The following is a 21,878-nucleotide window of genomic DNA, read 5'->3' as shown; positions in this document are numbered from 1 at the left end:
CAAGACCAGACTAATATTATTCGTCAAAGATATATCTTGAAAAGTACACAAATCACATAATAAAGCAACGCCCCCTGTACTGAAGAGAAAGACAAAAAGTGAAAGAAAATTCACACGAGTCCTGCCTGCACACATCACAGAGCTTGTTATGGACCTTTCCTAGTTCTAATAACACAGCATTTGTACTTATAGTCTGTCCCAATTGTCCACTCAATGCTGAGTCTGTGTGCAGCAATATAACAGTAATATCTCGTTTTAAATACTCTGCTTACCATAGAGATACCCCTTATCTTACCTTGTACTAGAAATGCAAAGTGCACAAAACAGATGATCAGGAACCAGGTTTTCTGAGTTCCTATTGGAAACTAACTACTGATCCCACTCCATATCGTTCACCTATGCCCCAAGAAGCCTAAATGCTAAAATGATTTCTTAAGATACTAGCTGTTCCTGGCATAAAATATGCTGTTATAGCATATCTTAAAGGTCAATATCGGACGGTGATTCATAGGGTCACTTCTGTCCCCCTTCTTAAATATCGGAATTACCACTGATCGCTTCCAGGATTGGGGCAGGAGGTATTATTATGTGACTTATTAATGGTCATTGAAAAGGCTAAACATATAAGAAACGGTCTTTCAGTTTTAACTTGTGAGGAGGCATTTGTCCTACAGCATTTTGCTCTTTAGAGACTGCAACATTGGGCCGATAATGAACTGTTCATTGACACTAGAACCGCTGTGCCCTATGTGAAGAGAAGTGGGGTTGGAAAGAAGTAACTTGAAATTATTCCGAATGTTTGCGATAGTGAAAGGTGAAGGTGACCGTGTAGAACCGTGCTCATTCTGTTTGTTAAAATGATAGCTCTTGAAGTGGAAGGACACACAGTGGTGTACTTTGCTATTTGAACAGCAGAGGGCAATCTAAAACTGATAAATTGCATCAGCTGAGTACAGAAACATACCTACGCGTTTTAAATATATATATTAAATGTGTCAATTGTGCCAACAACGCAAAACATCAACATAGGTTGTGCCTGTGTTCCATATTTATTTTTAATGACCTGCTGATGTGCTGCATATCTACATGTTGTAAGTCTTAAACAATCTTCCTTGTCTTAACACATTTAAATAAACTGACATTTAGTTAAATCAAAGGACTATTATATACGTTTTAGGAGAACGTCGACGCCCACACTTTGTTGATATAGTGAGTGGATCAGGCTGGTGCACCCGACACGTGTTAGATGCACATCGTAACTGGCTTTCAGTTAGTGAGGGGCTGAGGGGAGCACTGCCTGGAGTCTGCTCGGGATTGCCCCATTCCCCTGAAATCCCTGCCTGCGGTGGTTTTAGTATCACATTAAGTCTCAGGATTGCTTAGGATGGACCTGCGGCATTTCAACCCTTTCAACTAAAATGATGCTGGGACTTTAGGAAAAATAAGATTAACATATTTTCTAAAGTGTTCATGTAGGGTGCAGCTCCCCTGCTGGTATCCATTCTTTGTTCTGCTGTGCAGAGGAAAATATATATGTCCCTTGATAATCTGCTTGCACACCTCGTCAGCATTGGTTTATCTAAGATTTATCACCAGAATGAAGGCATAAGCAGAGGCTGTGGGTGTGCACATATTCACTAAGGAAATCAAACTTGTAGCCCTGCAATCCAGCAAGAAAGAGTTTAGGCATGCCGTGAAGCACGAGAAACAAAGCAGACTCTTTCCCAAGAATTGTTCCCATTACTTATATATTGATTGCATGATCAGATATATGCAGGGGGAATGTAAAACTGTACTTACTGAAACTGCTTTGGGCACATAAAACTGAAACACGTTTATATAATGCCATCCATATTAATGCATTTTTGTTGCTAAAATGGCCACAGATTTTTCCAGCTGAAAGCAAGCCCTCCCCAGACCTGCCTAGATGCGTATCTTCTGGTGGTCCTGGATATATCACGGGCTACTTTGTCATACAGTGAGAGAAAGCCATCATTTTGGTATATAACTACTGCACAAAAGTTCAATGTTGCTGTTGCTCTATTAACCACCAAAACCACTCTTCTGTAAAAAATGTGAAATCAAGATATGACCATTTTGAAATTTAAAACATCATTTCATACTGGCTACATTTCTTGACAGTGTCCATCAAGAGCAGAGTTATAAACATCAACCCAATCGAGTGATATGAAGGGCTACACAACTCTGACTCAACACACCTCACCAAGAGAACGATTGATAACCATCAAACCCCCAAACCCTGAGAATTGAGGAGTGATTGCTGTAGGTTAGTTGCTCAAGGGGAGGCATTCATTATTTAGATCGGAAGGAGGGCTTTGACAAGACACGCTAGGGCCAAGTATGTATGGCTGACCCAACAAACCCATGGAAGGGTGCCTTGCATTGGTAGATGAGATATAGGCACAGATACAATAACCAGATGTAATAGATTGGCATTGGGACCACAAGAGGGGATTGACGTGGCATTAAGTCACACACGTTAGTTACAGGATTCGTATATGCATATGTTAAAAGAAGATCATTCACAGTTTTTAAACTATGCAGGTGAAAGGACAGGAAGTGGGTGAAATGGGGGTAGGGTATAAAGCCACGAGATGGCTCAGGTGCTCCAAATACCTGAATATCTCCACCATTCAGAAGGCTCAGTAGGACGAGATCAATGGGATGCACCTGAAATTGCTCAGTGCAGGGCTACTGTGTGACTAGGTTTTAGCAAATCTAAGACTATATTGTCCCAAATGCCCTCCCCACCACCAATGGACAAAGCCTAATGTTAATCCTATATAAATAGGCATAGAAAGCAGCAAGACACACTAACAAGCATTTCCGGGTCTCTATTTGCCACTATTGCCCGACTGAAGGTACTGCCAAGTTTTCGATTATAACCAATAGAGAAATGTCAGGTCCAGAAGATCTTTTCAAACTGGAATCTGTAACTGATTAGTCCCTGTGTTGGCCTTATCCCCTTAGAGCTTCCTTACATTTTTCCGGGTTATTCTTCTGACATCATGCACATACTTGACGTTTCCTTCATGTCGTGCACTCCCAGCGGCAAGAGATTCTCCAAAGATTTCTGCAGCAATGTATGTGTCCACTTTGAATCCAAGATCCTTTAAAACTAAATAGCCTAGAACAAGGAAAGATTAAATCAGATGAGCAGTTTTACAGATCAGTGTGGGTTCTGCAACCACCACACATCCTTTTAAAATGATCAGAGAAGAGGTTTCAAAGATCTGTACTGAAGAGGGCTGTGCTTATGCGTTCCAAACATTGATCAGAAGTTGGTCACTTAGTTACTGAGCACAGAGCAAGTATTTACCAACCTAAACTGTCACTTTTAGAAGGATTCATCCATGTGTGTATTGTATGAGCAATGTACACCTTACACAAGATTTTGTAGTGAGCCCATGGCGCTATTAAGGTGAATTACTACCTACTAGCAGGTTTTTATATAGCAGTACAGGGAGGATTCCTCCTGCTTCAAAGCACATCAATAAAAGCTATTATTCCCCTTTTTATTGAACCTCACTGTATCCTTTGTCTTTTATTTTGCTCTATTCAACAATAAATGTCATATAGCAACAACATAAAACACTTCATTCATTGCATAAAAAAATCAAATACTTCAATAATTACAAACTGGATAATGCATATTTAAAAGGGATGTAGTTCTAAGAAACACATTTCAAACATTTCACATACTTTTCAAGCAGCAATAATAAAACCGCCTAGAAACAGATAAGTATCGACATATTCAGCGGAATGGCCCATAGTATAACACATTATAAATGTTAATTACTTACTAAGTAAGCATGCACTAAGTGTAAGTTTAGACATTACTTAGTTAACAAAATATGGTTTGCATCATAGTTAACATCTTAATTATTTACAAAGTGACCAGTGAGTACTTATGAAAACTTGGCATTTCAAGTAGCAATACGGTAAGCAGGCCAAGAGTTGTAACCACATCTTCTTCCAGATGGTGCGTTGCATGTAGCACCTACTTTCTTCCTCATCAGCCATGCTCTAAATTTTAATGTGGACACCGCGCATACAACAAAATCATTTCCACTTGATTTACATAACGCTGTTGCGTCAGGTAGATGTCGGATGCCACATTTTATCAAAAGGGGATTTAAATAGGTTCCTCTTAGGTGCTTATACTTTGGGCAGAAAAATACGAAATATTCAATGCTCTTCTTGTTCTTCGCAAACACCGGGCAAGTGTCAGTGACACGTATTTTCTATGCGTGCTGCAGTATGACAGTATTTGACAAGTATGACTGAATGCAACTCAAGCATGCAAGCTAACGGTAAAGAAGGAACAAGTTACTTACCTGTAACTGTTGTTCTCCAGCATGGGTGTGGCATGGATTCACATGCCCATTAATATTCCCCGTCGTCAGGCTGGGAATCCTCGGTAAAAGAAAAATCAGTTTCAGCTTCACATCTGAACTGTCTTTCTCCTAACAACCAATCACTGGTCTCTGGGTCATACTGCCCCCAGCCAATGACTGCCCTCTACCTAAGCCCCTGCTCTGGCACCCATCTTCAGATTTGGTAGCACGTTAAGTGGCAGTAGGACCAAGAGAAGAGCCGCACAGGGGTAGGTGGGAGGGTTCATATGTGGATCCATGCCAGACCCATGCTGGAAAACAACAGTTACAGGTAAGTAACTTGTTCCTTCTCCAGCATGGGGTCTGGCATGGATTCACATACATAGCAGTACACACATGCACAACCACGGGAGGTGGCAAGGCTCAACATTAAGCATCTCAATATTAAGCATCTCTTACCTCCTCACCAGGCTCACCTTCAAGCAAACAGATTGCGCAACACTGCTTGGCCGACTCTGGACTCCTCCCTGGAATCCCTGTCTGCGCAGTAGAAGTTTGTGAAGGTGTGCGTCGACCTCCATGTAGCAGTCCTGCAGATGTCCAGCAGGGGCACACCAGACAGGAACGCCGTAGTTGCAGCGATCGCTGTGGTCGAATGGGCTCTCTGACGGCCAGGCAGCGGTCGGTTCGCCAACCAGTGACAATGGGTGATGCAGCCGGAGAGCCACCTGGAAATGGAAGCCTTGGAGAGGGCCTTGCCTTGGTTCACGGGGCCAAAGTTCACAAAAAGTTGCAACGTCTTCCAAAAACTCTTTGTGCGGTCGATGTAGAACTTCAGCGCTCTAGCCACATCCAGCATGTGCAAGGTCCTCTCAGCCGGCGACAAAGGCATCGGGAAACACCAAGAGCTTGTTTAGATGAAAGTCAGACGGCACCTTGGGCATGAAGGAGGGGTGCGTCTGTAGCACTACCCTCGTCTCGTGGAATGTCAAGTAAGGTGGTTTACAAGAGAGGGCCTGGATCTCTCCCACTTGTTGTGCGGAGGTGATGGCCACAAGAAACGCTGTTTTCCACAACAACATTTTCAGTGGTGCAGAATGCATAGGCTCAAACGGCAGACCCATGAGCCTAGTCAGCACCACATTGAGCTCCCACGCCGGAGCCGGAGGCTTCACCGGCGGGAACAAACAGAAAAGTCCTTTGATGAACTCCTTAACAAGGCGGTGTGACCATAACGAGGACCGTCCCAGAGTCCTGGTGTAGCGGGAAATTGCTGCCAGATGAACCTTGATGGAGGCATGAGCCAGCCCTGCTTAGGCCAGCGACAACAAATACGGCAGCACCTGCGGAGCCGTAATCCGTAGTGTGTCAATCTTCTGTGCACGGCACCTGACGGCGAACCTCTTATTTATGTCCGTAGCATTTCAGTGTAGACAAAGCCCTGGCCTTGGCAAGCACCTCTTTGCAGTCCGCCGGCATATCGTATCCTCCAAACTTTAGTGCTGTAGGAGCCAGGCCTGAAAGTTCAGCGACCCTGGGTCGTGCTGCAGGATCAGGCCTTCTTCTCTGGCGAGAAGATCTGCGGCCGCCGGAAGCTTGACCGGAAGGGACGCTGACAAGTCCAGAAGGTCCGGGTACCATATCTGTCTCGGCCATGCCGGTGCAACGAAGATCATCCTGCACAGGGACAGTCTGGGTTGATTGACTAGTCACAGAAGCAACGGCAATGGAGGGAACGCATACAGAAACAGGTCGTCCCAGGGGAATGAGAATGCGTCCCCCATGCTCCCCGGCTGGGGAAACCTGCTGACGAACCTCCGGCACTTGGTGTTCGTCGCCGTCACCAACATATCGATCTGGTGATTGCCCCATCGACGGAACAGAAGATCCACTTGGTCCTGCCAAAGCTCCCACTCGTGGCAAGAGCGCAGCTCTCTGCTGAGGGAGTCAGCGATGGTGTTCTTCGCTCCTGCCAGATGAAACGGGACGAGGAACATCCCCTGGGCAACGGCGCAGTGCCATAGGTCCTGCGCCTCTCTGGAGAGCTTCCGTACCCCCCTGCTTCCGGATGTAGAACATTGTGGTGGTGTTGTCTGTGAAGACCTGTATCACCTTGCCCTTGAGGGACGGAAGGAAAGACTTGAGGGCCCAAAACACTGCCCGCAGCTCCAGTACGTTGATATGCAACAACTTCTCCTCCCGCAGCCACAGGCCTCTTGCGTGGAGACTTCCGGTGTGCGCGCCCCAAGCTTCCAGGGAGGCGTCCATCATGACCGTCTCCTGATGAGGTGGCGTCTGGAAGGCTGCGCCCGCCGACAATTGCGCGCAAACTCCCCACCACCGTATTGCTCGATGAAAACTCTCATCGAGAGAGATCTTGTCCTCGAAGCTTCCCGATACCTGAATCCAATGGGTGTCGAGGAACTCTTGTAGTGTCCACATCCGCCCCCTGAACAGCCGAATGAGGTATATGCAGGACGACATCATGCCAAGAAGGGACTTGATGGACCTCACCCTTGCGATCTTCAGTGTCAACAGGCGTTGTACCTTGCCCAGGATGGCCACTATCCTCTCCTCCAATGGAGGCGCCAGGCACAACACCGTGTTGAGCCGAGACCCCAGAAACAGTGTGTCTTGCGATGGCACCAAGCAAGATTTTGCATAGTTCACCGAGAACCCCAGCTCCGTCAGCAGCTTGACGGTTTTTCGGCATGTGTGTGACGGCGATCTCTCTCGATTTCGCTCGGATGAGCCAATCGTCCAGGTAGGGGTAAACGTGGATCCCTCATAGACGCAACCGAGCCGCCACTGGCGCCAGGCACTTGGTGAAAACCCTTGGCGCCGACTTCAATCTGAAGGGAAGGGCCTTGAACTGGTAATGTTGCCCTTGAACCACGAAGCACAGAAACTTGCGGTGTCCCTTGTGAATGGGTATGTGAAAGTAGGCATCCTCCAAGTCCAGCGACGATAGGAAATCCCCTTCTTCCAGCTGTCCTAGCATGTGCTGAAGGGTGACCATCCAAAACTTCTGGGATCTGGTGTACTTGTTCAGACGGCAGAGGTCTAGGATGCGCCTCCAACCGCCCGTCTTCTTTTTGACGAGGAAGTTCCAAGAGTACACTCCAGAGCCCCGGAGCCTCTTTGGAACAAGCTCTATCGCGCCCTTCCTTCAGCATGGCCTGCACCTCCAGCAAAAGCTGAGGGATGTGGTTTTCCTGCTGGCCACTGGTGGTATGCGAGGACACTTTTGTTGGAATTCCAGGGTGTGTCCGTGGGCCAGAGCGTCCAGCACCCAATGGTCGGTGGAGATGGGACTTCCACACGCTGACGAAGTTCGCCAGCCAGCCTCCCACCGGGTTGTGCAGGTGGGGGCCTGATGTCCCGGCCGGTTCAATCTTGGTTTGCTGCGGAGGCACCGCCTTGGGGACCTTGTCGACGATGGCGACCTCCTCCTCCTCTTGCTGCGGCCCCTGTAGGCCTCCTGGGTCGAAGAGCGGAACGGTTGACGGTAGGACGAAGAACTTCCACCAAAGCCTTTTGGAGGAACCTTGGGGTTTACCCCCGGAACTCCGAAAGGACGGCCGTCGCTGCTGAAGCATGCCCAAGGCACGAGCCGTCTCGGTGTCCGCCATGATGGCCTGAAGAGACTTGTCCACGGTTTTGCCAAACAAATTGTCCCAGTCGAAGGGCATGTCCAATACCCTCGACTGCACATCCTGGTGAAAGTTAGTAGCCCTTAACCAACCTCGTCGACGAAGACAAACACTGTTACCCATTTGGCGGAACCCTGTGTCAGCAATGATCCATGGTGTGATGCCACCTCGCCCTCCTGCAGGATCTCCAACGCTTCTGCTCTCTTGTCATCAGGAAGGAAGTCCAGGAGGGGAGCGATTTCAAACCAGAGCTACGTCGTAGCGTGCCACGATGGCGAGGGCATTGGCCGCCTTAATGGTCGTCGCCGCCGATGTGATGACTCGTCGTCCCATGGCGTCCAACTTCTTCCCCTCGCTGTCCGGGGGGGGAGGAGGTCGTTGACGCGAAAGAGTCAGAAGATTTCTTCCTCGCCGCTGCCGAGACCACTGAATCCGGGGAAGGCTGGGACCTCAAACACTTGAGTGTAGAGTCCGGCACCCTGTACTTCTTTTCGTACCGGTACCTCCTCTTTGCCAGGGCAGAGGACGGGTTTTTCATAAGGGACAGCCCCTTGTCCGAAATGTCGTCCAACAGGGGGATCGACAGCACGGTCTTCCTCTTTGCCTCGCAGCTTTGGTACAGGAAACCCTCTTTCTTCTTTTCCTCGGGGTTCAGTTGAAACAGGTCCGAGGCCCTAGAGATCAGGGCATGGAACAAGCCTATCTCGTCAGGCGGTGAGGCTCTGGGCGGCGTCGTCGTCCGTGCCCGTGCCAGTGGTCGCTGTGTCCGGGTTCGTATCCTCCCTCGGTGGAGGGGCGGGGGGGTGATGGGTGACAAGGCGGTGGAGGGTGAAATCTCCTCTACTTGGTAGGGGGCACGCCTAATGGCCATGTTGCCGCAGGATCTTCCGGTGCCACAGGATCTTCCATCGGCGAAAGGGGCATCCTCGTCCGAAACTCCGAACACAAGGTGTGGAGTGCCTGGAAAATGTTCACCGAAATGTCTGCTGGGGGTGGAGGTGGTTGCTGAGGTGGCGGGAGTGGAAGCGATAGAGGCAGCAGTGTAGGATTTTCCAAATCCTCCACAGCCTGCTCCTCCTCGTCGGTCTCGTCGCCACTCTCCACGTCTCCCTCGTCGGGATCCTTCCCGTAGGACTTGGCCTCAACGAACTTCTGGTCCAAACCAAAATGGTCCGGAGAGTAGAAAGCTCCTCCTGAGAGGAGATGTCCGTGCCTTGCAGGACTACCATGCCCCTCCCCTTCTCTGCGACCAGGGGAGACGGTTTTGGGGAGATGATGGGCATCGCCTTCTCCAGTGTCTTCTGTATGGGTTGAAAAGACGATTCACTCCTGGCAAGCAGGGAAACTCTCGCCTTGGGGGCCGCACCCTGCGGACCCACGTCCGCGGCCTCCGCTAGGGACACCACCATGCCTTCAATGGAAGGCTTTGCCGGGTGAATCTGGGCCTGCACGACCTTGGTCGAGTTAGAGGCCTTCACCTTTGGGGGAGGGTCAGCGCCCCGCTGCCCCTTGGCCTTCTCCATCTGGCCCGACCGGGACTTCTCCAGAAGCTTACCCAGGTGGTCCGACTTCCTCTTCTTCGCCGAACCGTAGCGTTGGCTCGTGGTTGAAGGTGCTGGGGACACTGAGCTCGCCCTGGCCGCCAGAGAGCCAGTCGCAACGGCGCTACCGGTGCCCGTGGACTGGCAGTGCTTACCCTTATGTTGGCCCCCCGTCGCTGCAGTGCCCTCAAAGGTCTTAGAAGACTGCTCAGCTTTCTTCTTGTGGCTGCAGAGAGGCATGCTGCTGGGACTCACCCGTAGCAGGGGCCTTGGCCTGGAGCCACTCAGTGAGACGCCTAGTCGATCCTTCACGGTGCGAGGGACCATCTCCTTGCAAAACGCACAGTCTTCCTCCACGTGCGTTTGGTCCTAATGAAGGCAATAGAGGCACAGGGAATGCCCATCGTCCAAGCAGATGTTCTGTAGGCCACATCCTGGGCAAACCCTGAAAAGAGGCGTCAAGTCTTCCTTCTCCTCTGCCATGTCCATGTGGAGTAGGCCTCGCAGAATCTTCTGGAATTGATGAAATTCAGCCCTTGAGGGGTGCTGGAAAATCCAAAAACGGTTCCCCGTTAGTCGGATAATGGGTCGATGGAGCTTGAGACTCGATTGACCGAAAAATAGAGTCAAACTTTGGAAAAAAGTGCAAAAAAAGCCTGAGAGCTATTCACGAGGACTCCCACCACTCGAGCATGCAGTAAAAGTCTGAAGATGGCTGCCAGAGGAGGGGCTTAGGTAGAGGACAGTCATTGGCAGGGGGCAGTATGCCCCAGTGATTGGTTGTTAGGAGAAAGGCAGTTCAGAAGTGAAACTGAAACTGATTTTTTCTTTACCGAGGATTCCCAGCCATGTGAATCCATGCCAGACCCCATGCTGGAGAAGGAGAAATTACTTAGCAGCAATGTTCTTTCTTTGGATTCTTCTCCCAGATTCCTCATCCTGATAGATAACTATCCAGCGGCAGCGGCTCTTAAATTTTTCGACAGGGGTCGTAGTGCCGCTCAATATTGTCGTTGACTCCCTCATATACGGCTGCGCCATTCCTCGACAACGGACGGGACATCGAGCACCATATAAAAGTATGCTCTACGCCCATTCACCTGAGCTCCCCCGTCCCCCTCGGTTCAGCCTGCGAGAGGAAACATGCAGTAATGGGGAAAAGTACAGAAACAACATCCACAGCAAACATCGAATGCTTGCTTACCTTTTGCTTCCATATTTCAAACTTTGAATAAAACAAGAAGAATTAGGTCAGTCTGCATTAGGGACACTGGGGCCAGTTGAACTGTAGTGGATTCTGCACTGATAAATTCATAGGTTGTGGACAGAGCTTCTTTGATGCCCACCAAGTTGGTTGATGTTCCCCCTCTCAAGTTTCCAGTGATTCCTGTCACGTTAGCAGCTCTGGATGGTAGGGTGATCAGGATACCTGTTAATGTACAGAGGCAAGACCCTGGAAAAGTTATTTTAGGAAATGACCTCAGAGACTTAGGTCTTGTGGGTGACACTGCAAACGATCAAGCACTAGGTCGAAGATCAAGGCTGCCTTAGCCAAGCCTAAGATCCAGCCAAAGCCAAAGGAGAAACCGAAGGCTAAAGGAGAGAAAAAACCTAAAAGAGGGAAAGAGAATATTCCTCCTAACTCACCTATCACTCAGGTGGAGGTAGAGGGCCAAGCCCCTGAACCTGATGAGGAAGAGGGCTGCCTGAAATACTCAATCCCCATGATCACCCTGAACTGCAGAGTTTACATGCAGAAGGGGGTCCCTTAAGGGAAGAGGTTAGTAAGGGCCAATGTGTGTGTCCATCACTTTAAGGCCTAAGGAGACGGGCCTACTCCCAAGTTAGAGGGTGAAGCCCCTGGGAAGCACAGGATTCATTTGGAATGTGGGCTCCTGTACAGTGAGCCCAGAGTCCTCTGAAGTTGACCATAAGAGGTTGGTGGTTCCCCTTCAGGTGAGACCCTTCCCCCTGCAACTGGCTTATGAATTCTCCCTTGCAGGTCATCTTGGCATCAAGAAGACTAAAGGGAGGTTAAGCATGAACTTCTAATGGCCTAAAATGGGGGCACAGGTAGAAAGTAATTGCAAAAGTTGTGCTATTTGTCAGACGTCTGGCAAAAATTCCAGGCTCCATTGGTACCACTATCTGTAGTGGGTATTCCATTTGAGAAGGTAGGGATTGATGTTGTTGGTGCCCATGACTCTGCTACATCCACTGGCAGCAGGTTTATTCTTGTGGTCGATGATCATGCCACAAGATATCCTGTAGCCATGTATGTATGTATGTATTTATTTTTTGTATAGCGCCGATAGCCCGTGGGCATCAGGGCGCTTAGGCAAACAACGAAAAACAAAACAATACAATAGGAACGTCTGCGCTAAGCCATGAGGTGGTCATAATCCCCCGTATCCCAGTTCATCATCTGAAAAGATGAGTCTTCAACCCTTTCCTAAAAACAGTAAGGTTGGTAACGGTTCTGAGTGTTTCTGGAATACTGTTCCACAAGCTGGGGGCCTGCACCAAAAAGGAACTGCCCAGCCCAGATTTCAATTTAAACTTGGGGACGATCAACAGACATTTACCCTTTGAACGAAGATTCCTACTGGGGGTATGAAGCACTAAGCCCTTTTTCAGATACTCAGGAGCAGAGCCGTACAGGCATTTATGCACCAGGCAGAGAGCTTTGAATTTAATACGCTCCTCCGCTCTGAGCCAATGCAAGGCTATTCTCTCTGCAGTAACATGATCTCTTTTCTTCAGATTTTTTACCAGCCTAACCGCGTTGTTCTGAAGCACCTGACAACTAGAAACATCCTTAGAGGAGGCCCCTAATACCAGGGCATTGCCATAGTCAAGCCTTGATAGTAAAATGGCCCTGGCTGCGGTGGCCATATTACCCTCATTAAGAAACAGCCTAATGGCTTTCATGAGCCTTAAGTAATATGCCGTATTTTTTTGTATCATCCCACCGAAGAATAACTGCCAAGTCAGTTGCAAGAGCATTGTTGGGCATATTTACTACGGTTGGCTTCTGGGAAGGCATCATGAAGTATGACACAGACAACAGACTTATAATTCAAATAAAAGATAATTATTAACTTAAATGTCTGGATGGCTGAAGGCCTAACCTGCCCTATTCTAATGTGGGATTTTCCTACCTGAACAAAACTAAGGAAAGTCTGAGTCAAAGAGTTCAACTTAAAAGTCTGTATGTGTCCAAAACCTATGCTTGCCTTCACAACTAAAGATAAACAGTGTATAAGGATGTCAATTCAACCAAAATAGTGTTCAACACAAAGTTTGCAGCTGCTTCCAGCTCTAAGCTGCTTCTTCAGCTCCCTTCCCCAACTTCAAGAAAGTCCCACAAAAGTCTTAGAGTTACCTTTTTTCCCCACTCAAGGTAATATAGATCCACAAAATTCTCAGGGTTTCCTTCCACAAGCTCGAAGCAATATAGTTAAAAAGAAAATGGTCTCGAAGCTTTGCCCCAAGACAACAGGTATAATGTCTCACATATCAGGGCTCCCTTTCCCAAGACTTCACCTCCGCCAATTATAGTTGTTTCAGTCTTTCAAACAAAAAAAGATTAACACAACTTAAGGTCATCTTCACCATGTCCTTGGATTGCTTCATCCATTCACTGGAAATGTCCCTTTCAGTGATGTTTTTGTTGGTACCTCTAGTTCAGGGCTCACTGGTCTAGGTGCAGTTGTGGGACCACACGGTCTACCCACCATAGGACGCACAACCAAGATTCCTCTCCTTGTGGCCACTTGGCTTTAGGTATAATAGTTATACTTCTTTGGCTTCTCCTTGGTAGTCCCCTGGCTCTGCCAAAGCATTCCACATACCTCTTGCCAGACTTTGGCCTTGACACACTGCAATTGTTCATAACATTCACATAATTACTTTGTTTCACTCTGCTTGGTATTTATCAGATGGGCAATGTGTTCAATGGTTAAGCGTCATTCAGTTTGTTGTGCAATAAATGATCAATATTTTTATTTGTGCTCAATGTTTAAGTTTCATTCAGTTCAGTGCATAATGTTCAGTATGCTTGTTTTCAAATTCCCATTAGGTTCGGTATTCAATATGCACACAAAAGTCTTAATTGTAAGTTTTCCTTTAATTTGGGAACGTATTGCAGCCTCGCCACCCGCGTGAACGCCCCCGGCTACCGAGTGTCTCTCCTAACACTCATCAGTCTGCGGCGATGTTCCCCCGGCGGCTTCCGCTTTCTCCTCCAGCTTTGCAGGTCAGCAGGCACGCTAGTATGAGCCCTGCTTGTGTTCCGGGCTTGTCTCTGTCCTGCTGAGTGCTCCACAGCCTCCAACTGGACGCAGACAGCGTCCCGCTACTTCCAAGGCTTTCGCAGCTCCTGCTGCATGTCCCTCATCGCAGATGCTCCTGCACAGTGGACTTTGGCTCGGCGTCCTGGCTATCCCGCAGGCCCCACCACAGCATGTTCCTCCACACATGGGTCTCCTCTTGGTCTTCTCCCCACAGATCCCCCTGTCAATCACTTGGCTGAAACTTCTGTCGGCTTATATACACCTGTAACCTTGTAACAAGCTGCAGGTGTATGCTTCCAATTGGATTTGCCTGACCATAATTAAGAGGACATGCTTGACCCTCATTACACTTTACAGGCATCTTCCTTGTCCCAGTTCCAAAGTGGTGACAGTGTCTAGTGTGCATTACTCTGTCTCCTCTTCTTCGTCTCAGTACTGTCAAGTGTCACGTGGCGAAATGATAGGAGTTGGCTTCAAAGGTTAGTCAATCATGTCCTGAATGGATTGGATGAATACTACATAGCTTATCTGGGAAGAACATGTTAGACATCTTGGGATTGTGTTGCAGGCTCTTCAGAAGGCACACCTAACCATAAAGGCTACCAAGTGCCAGTTGGTTAGGGTTTAGTGACCTACTTTGGGCATTAGGTAGATGGGGGAGGTTTCAGCCTCTTACCAGCAAAGTACAGGCTGCAGGCTGTACAAGACTGAGCAACCCAAACCCAGTTTTGCGCTTTTCTAGGCCCCACAGGGTATTACAGAAACATTATGGCATACTATGGAACCATAGCTGTCCCCCTGACTGCCCTCAGAACTCCTAAGAAGCCCAAGAAAGTCACTTGGAATGAGGATTGTGAGAAGGCCTTGCAAGGCCTTAAAGATTCCCTTTGTCAGGCCCCTGTTCTCAGGGCACCGGACTACCAAAGACCTTATATTGGGCAGACAGATGCCTCTGACACTGGGATAGGTTCTGTCCTCTCACAGTTAGATGACAAAGGCAGGTAACATCCTACATGTGTTATTATTGGCCAGTTGAAGGATAGAGAGCTCAGATGGCCGACTCTGGAAAATAAATGTTTTTCCATAGTACGGGCCCTTTGGACTTCACTGTGCAGACTAACCATAAGCCCTTAAAGTGGCTAATTAACATGAAGGGAGAGAATCCTAAGCTGCTCACATGGTCCATAAGCCTTCAAGGTTTTGACTCACACAATTGAGCACAGGCCAGGTGCAAAACATAGCAATGCTGATGGGCCGTCCAAAATGAATAACCAACTGGAACAGGAGACTCATCCAGGGGTGGATTAGATCCGCCTGTCCCTAGTTTGGGGAATTGGGGGGATGCAATGTAAGGCTCCTTTGGCAACTTTTCCTCCATAGTTCTATGGATGCCCAAACCTGTTTCTTTAGTTTTTGACTATGAGTTTTTACAAGGATGTGGAGCATTCAGCTTCACTCCCCTGGCCCTTTGCTCATTTTGTTATGGAGAAACTGATCAGTCCTTCAGACTATCAATACTGGCAAACTATGTTTCCCTTTTGACCTTTTACACTTTGCAACTTTTTAATATTTCACACAGCATTTTACAATGTAGTGCAATGGGGATACTTTTGTATCACCCTAGTATTTTACACTTGGGATTTTTGGTTACTTTTATATGTGCCTAAAGGCAAGCTGGTGGCAGCAATCATATTTTTACAATTTTTGTAATTTCTAGTGTGCATTCACGTTTAGCCGGTATGGCTAATAAACGTGGCTAGTGCCCTTTTTTCCTGGAACATTTACCAGCTTCTGTTCAGCAGAAGATAGGGTCATTTACAATACATTTGAATGGATTCCCTATACATACATATTAGACCTGCACCGCTATTAGGAAGGTTCAAGGTCGTTACACATGCTTTACCTCTTCCCTTCCGGATTCAGGTGGCGGCACTTTTACGTCTTCGCCTTCAGAGTGTACTGTCCTGACTTTCCTTGGACTTGTTTCTTTGTCCTGCTTTGAATGTGAGCAAGTTAAAGGCTTTAGACTAGATCTCAGGTTTAATTGATGGTTTAGGCGAGTGGCTGGCTCACGTGACACGTGCTTTCTTGCGTGTCCGTAGGTAGCCGTGAGGCAGAAGTAATCACGTGACTTAATGTGACGCTCTGGGTTCCAGTATAACATCCGGGTCGAGTCACGTACATTTCAAATAGGAGTATGCAGGCCCAGGAGGGAAGCGAATCATCAGTTCCCGCTTATAAAGACAGAGACGCGGTAAGCGACGGCCCACACTCGATCCATTTATGCTTGGGTGGTTAGACCATGTTGAGGCTGCAGAGACGTCTGTAAACAATACTGTTTCAGCGTTCCATTATTTGTAACTGCCAGTTTTTGCTATTCTAGTGAAACATGCTACGAGCGGAGAATATGGATCGACGCATAGGAGTGTGACAAAAGTATGGGCTGGCTTTACAGTTAAGAGTCAGTAACGCATGAAATTACACAACAGGTATGAAACGTTTGCATTATATTCTGCAACCTATTTGAGTATACTTTGGTCATTTGTAAGAGCAATCTCAGTTTACTGGTAAAATTTAGCCAAAAGACATTGTCTAACCGATTAGCATCCTGATCCGAACAAAGGAGGGTGATCTTTGTCGGCATCATCTGATTCAAAGCACTCATGTTTTAAGAGCTTTTTGTAGATCATGTGATTTATAAACACACTGACCGACTTTTTTAATTTGATAAAAGTACTTAGGCGGTTTGAGGCCTATGATTCACTTGTGCCAAGAAGAGTATTTAGCACTTTACGGACTCCATGTCCATTGAATACTTCTTTTTCCTTTTCTCCCCATTCTACTCCCGTGTGATCAGTGAGTTCTTTGTCTACTAACAAGACGCTCTCTCAGTTACCAAGCTCAAGATTTACTGTGAACTCTTGTGGCAAGTTTTACTGAGGTCAATAATATCCTAGATAAATGGACAGCATTTAATATTTCATGAGTTTTCTGATAACTGGTCTTGTATTTGTTTTTTTTCTTTCTCTCCCTTTGTACCTGTGTTCCTTGGTGGTCCACTCGACATTAAGGTTTGAAGCACTATAATGGGAAACAGCTCCAGACAGGCCATTTAACCACTGATGTTGGTCTACAGCAAACATTTGAAGTTGAAGATGTGTTGACAGGGCACCTTTGGTCCTATTAACCTATGAACGAAACATGTTGGGTTGTGTAAGGCACCATAAATAGTGGTGGTGTTAGATAACAATTCATTAAGTTGTTGTGTTCACCCCAGTAGCATATATATGGGGTAGAAAATCACTTAGATTCATATAAAACCAATTTTGGAATAACCCTTGATCAAAGGATTCCAGGATGCTACCTACCAGTGCTTTGTTTTGCACATTATTAGGGATAGTGTCTGTCACAAATTGTATTTAATTAGATTTATATAGGCAGCGTAGTTTTTGCGGGGTGTTAAAGGTACATCTACATGGTGTTTTAACATTTTTTGTACTGTTGGTTTTTAAGAAATGTGCACAAGATTTTACCCATTTTTTATTTTGTGATGTATGTTTATAAAATAACTGTTTTTTGATACATTAATAAATCGATTAAGATTTTTTCAAACATTTTGTGACTCGGTACCTATTTGGTCCATGGAACGGGTCCTGTAGGACATTACATAGGTGTCATAGGAGGGAGAGAGACGGCTGGATTCCTAAGTTATATATTGTCTATAATGTTGGTGTTGGAGTAGAATCCAGGCGTCAATAAGCTACTCCACTTATCTCTTGTTGTCTAATATAGTGCCCTAAAAAGGCCAAGCCACGAGATATGTGCTTGTTCCTTGGCCATATTGTTGTTTGGCCTTTTTCCTGCCATGCAAGGTCAGGAAATCCCATATAAGGTCATGCACTTGGAGCCACAAATACATATAGATGAAAAACAGACTGAAGATCAGAAGACGACTCCTGAAGAGGCGCAGCATCCCTTCTTGGGTCTGGCCTGGTGAAGCCCTGTTGGACTACCTGACCTGCAAAAGCCCTGTGCGGGGCTTCATCCTCTGAACTAGTGGCAACAACCAGTCCCAATATGTGTCCACAATCCAGCCATCTGGATCCTTTGGAAGTGTCCCTGAACCACCCGGTGGACTGACCAGGCCACCAGCAGACTACCTTGCTTGATCCGTCGCCGTTTCCGTGTTTGCAGCTGGAACTTCAGTGGTCAACACCTTGTCTTGTAAGTCACCTTCCTGCTGAACTTCACCCTCCCAACTGCAAGGGATCCTGCTCTGGAAGGTCTTCTTCAACTGCGACTGAAAGTACGCCTGCCAGCACCTGTGTGCGGTGGCTAACACTGGAACTTGCCTTCTCTGTCTTGTGAAGTGTCCTGAAGAGGTCTGCACCAGTGCTTTCTGCATTTCTCCATCACCAAGGGTTGCACTCAGCTCCTGGTCCCGAGCGGAAGAATTCTTGCACCCGCTGCTCCTGGGCACCTCTCACTGGAACCAATGGTGGGAAAACCTACTCGCAGCTACCCCAGTTGACCCATCTAGTCACCTGGGAAAATCGGAGTCAGGGGGCAAGTATACTCAAAGCATCTGTCTTCTTCCCCTGTCCTCCATAGGATAACATTGATATGCTTCCATTCCACAGTTTTTCAGTGGTTGAACTTGAGCAGCTTTACCTGCATCAGATAGATTCTGGGAAGACGCACTGTGACTTTTAGGCACACGGCCCCACTCATAGTGATTGGAGTTCTGAAGCTAGGGCATAATTCTTGTGACTTGGTTCCATCTTACTGCATCACTTAACCTTATTTTATTAACTGGAGTCATTGAATGCATATTAGAACCTATGGTGACTGCATATATGTTTATTAATGAGTGCTGTGCAACATTATCACCTGCTTGTTTCATTTTCTAGTGAACGTTTTGGGCCTAGAATAAGTGCAGTACTTTTTTACTTACCCCTCTAAATTGAATTATTGTGTGCTTCACTTCGTGGACTCATTGTGGATCTCTGACCACACTCACACTCTCCTGGGAATAGCCTTGACTGCTCTCCAATTGTTTTGCCTTCCTGTTTTCTCAGTAATTTAAAGATATCTTTTTAATTTAAGGGGTTCCCCTCTGCACTTACAAAAAGGCTGGAAGGCAATGTGCTTTGTCTTGGAACGCGAAGAATTCATTCTCACTTCATGTAAAGTTTGAAATAGACCTGTCTCAGGTCTCTTTATAATCAAAATTAAAGTTTACACAATAAAAGACAGATAGAAATTAAACAGAAATACATCACCATTCGTGTTTCTCTAACATTCTCCATCTGCTCCAAAGGCTCACCGTCTCCAGAGCCCTGGTTCTCTCTAGGTTAAACTACTGTAACAGCCTCTTTCTCAGTCTTCCTACTTCTACTCTTCGTCCGTTACAACTCATATAAAACAGAACCGCAAGACTTATCCTTGGCCTCAAGCCCAGGGACTGCATCTCTCTGGCACTGAAATCCCTTCACTGGCTCCCCGTGGTTGCTCAAGTTCAAGACCCTCTGCATAGTCCACAAGGCTTTCTGGGGCCTGCGCCTGCACTATCTACAATGCTCTCTTCCTAAATACTGTCCTTCTAGAGCCCTCCACTTGTCTACCTCCAACTCTTTGCGGGTGAGCTGTTTTTCTAAGCAGAGATTTGGGGATAGATCTTTATCCTCTGCAGGTGCCTCCCTCTGGAACAGCCTCCCTGCCTCTCTATGCCTTGAGCCGGAGCTCCTTAAGTTCCGCAGACTCCTCAAGACCTTCCTCTTCGCTTCCTCCTTCTCTCTCCTGCTCCCCTGCTAACCTCTTCTGTTTTTCTCTCCTGCCTCACTCCTCCTTCCCTCTCCTAACTCAGTTTTTACTGACTGGTCGCTTGGTTCACCTTCAGAGCCTCAGAGGTCCCAGGCTCCCCCGCCAGTCTTTGCACTTGCCACCTGGCCTCTGCACTATGTTCAGACTACTGCACTTTCAGCATACGCTCCATGAGAGGTGTAACTCTCTGCACTTAACCCAGGGCCCTGCTGGACTGGGCCCACTTACACCCCACTCCCTTGCACGTCCGTCTGTACACTTGCATGACCTGAATTTACTTGGACTAGTAAGTTCTGTCTTGTCCTTCTTTTGTCTCCCCTTCCCTGTTTGGTTGCACCTGAAACACTTCATGACTTGCACTAAGAGAAATGCCGTCAGGCCAGGTACGCTAGTTACTTTTTGTTAGACCATTCGGAAACTTCAACACCTAAGAATGACTACTGTATTCCCTTGCTCACTTCCCGCCTTGAAGCGATTTGAAGCACTTCACTTGTGTATAAGCAGTGTACAAATAAACAATAAATAAGTACAATCTCTGCCAAGACTCCACTGGGAATCAACAGGGTGGGAAAGAGAATACTTCGCCAACTGGAAGAGGCTAACGGAAGCACATCTGCTTCAGTCAGCTCATCCAGAGTTCAAAGTAAGAAGTCAAAAAGTGAAGTGACTTGCTCTTTCCCGGTCTGTGTGATGTCTTTGCCTCCAAATATAATCCAGTATTTTTCCAGAGATGTTTACCGTCAGTAGAACTCCACAGCTGCGCAGCCGTTGCAGCTTCTGGACTCCATTGAATTTGTAAATAATCTCCAGATTCTCATGAGACTTTGCTCTTGGCTGCTAAAAGAATGCAAAACAAGCGGAGTCTGCTGCAGAGTCTTTTTGTCTGCAAGAGAGGAGGTTCTCTTGTTTGTTGCTGCTGCTGCTCTATTTGTTTGGACCAGTCCACTTTCTATTGCTACCACCTACAGCCTAAAAACCCCAGAACACTGCGGAGCGGCCGCAGAGTCTGCTGCAGAGTCTTTTTGTCTGCAAGAGAAGCGGTTCTCTTGTTTGTTGCTGCTGCTGCTCTCTTTTTCTGGACCAGTCCACTTTCTGTTGCTGCCACCTACAGCCTAAAAACCCCATAACACCACGGAGCGGCCGCAGAGTCTGCTGCAGAGTCTTTTTGTCTGCAAGAGAGGAGGTTCTCTTGTTTGTTGCTGCTCTATTTTTTTGGCCAGTCCACTTTCTATTGCTACCACCTACAGCTTAAAAACCCCAGAACACTGCGAAGCGGGCGCAGAGTCTGCTGCAGTCTTTTTGTCTTTTTGCGGCCTGCGGTGCACCCACGTGGATTCCATCGGACAGTACTCTGAAAATCCCAGGCTGCTGTGGACTTAACCCATACTTTCGAACATGAACTGCCAGCTGCCAGCTCGTACAGTCAGCACCCAGTCAACAGCCAGCACCCTGTCCTCATCCTTCTCCCTGCCCCACCTCATCCCCCCACCGAGACGCCAGCACTCCCCACCCAATCCTGCACCTCTGGCACCCAGAGGACACCGCAGCGTGCAAGCCGATGCATCGCCGTCAGTTGTCCCACTGTGGCACGGCCCGCCCATCGGACACGAACAGGGTCACTACCACCCCCTCAGACACTAGCACCAGCACTTCCCGCTCACCAATCACACGCAACTTCTTCCGTACCGGCAGTGGTAGATTACAGTGTGCCCGACTACCAGCGACGTCCACCTTCCTCCAATCCAAAGAAAACAACGTACTCACTACGCCTGTCTCTCCGCCGAGACCCCGAGACCTTTGGAGCCGCCCACGCCCTCGCCCCCGGGCAGGGAGCCAGACGCGGGCTCTCAGCGACGAGCTCCACTGCTACCCCGTCTGACCGCGACATCTGGATTCCTTGCGGAGGCAGAGCCTGGTCACGCGACCGCAGCAGCATGAACTCTCTCGCGTTCTGCAGGGCAGAGGCGCACCTCGACTCACTGTGGTGCCCCCCACCACTACAGGACTACCCACTTCTTGCAGGAATCACACCGTGAACCGACTACTACGTGCCTCAGCACTCCCCAGTCTTCCCGCACAAACGTTCGGTACTCCCCCAGAGGCGGTGCCTCCCCATTCAACCTCAAACAACGCGAGTACATCCTGCCTCTCTCAACCACGGGATACAGACATCTCCACTGCGACAACATCACCACTACAGAAAATTCC

The 21,878-nt window shown here is 47.7% G+C and overlaps 1 protein-coding gene across 3 annotated transcripts in view; it reads right to left on the bottom strand.

Annotated features, from left to right (window-relative positions):
• The window catches only part of DNMT3B (DNA methyltransferase 3 beta), a 668,820-nt gene that overhangs the window by 105,020 nt on the left and 541,922 nt on the right, over nt 1-21,878 (bottom strand). For all 3 annotated transcript variants that reach the window (XM_069651024.1, XM_069651025.1, XM_069651026.1), the window contains one exon: nt 3,003-3,148. In XM_069651024.1, the coding sequence (XP_069507125.1) occupies nt 3,003-3,148 (146 nt within the window). The remainder of the gene's footprint in view (nt 1-3,002; nt 3,149-21,878) is intronic.

This window comes from Ambystoma mexicanum, chromosome 3p (assembly GCF_040938575.1).
Source record: "Ambystoma mexicanum isolate Mex_15411 chromosome 3p, UKY_AmexF1_1, whole genome shotgun sequence".
Classification (NCBI taxonomy): Eukaryota; Metazoa; Chordata; class Amphibia; order Caudata; family Ambystomatidae; genus Ambystoma; species Ambystoma mexicanum.
This window is presented reverse-complemented; position numbering and strand designations above follow the sequence as displayed.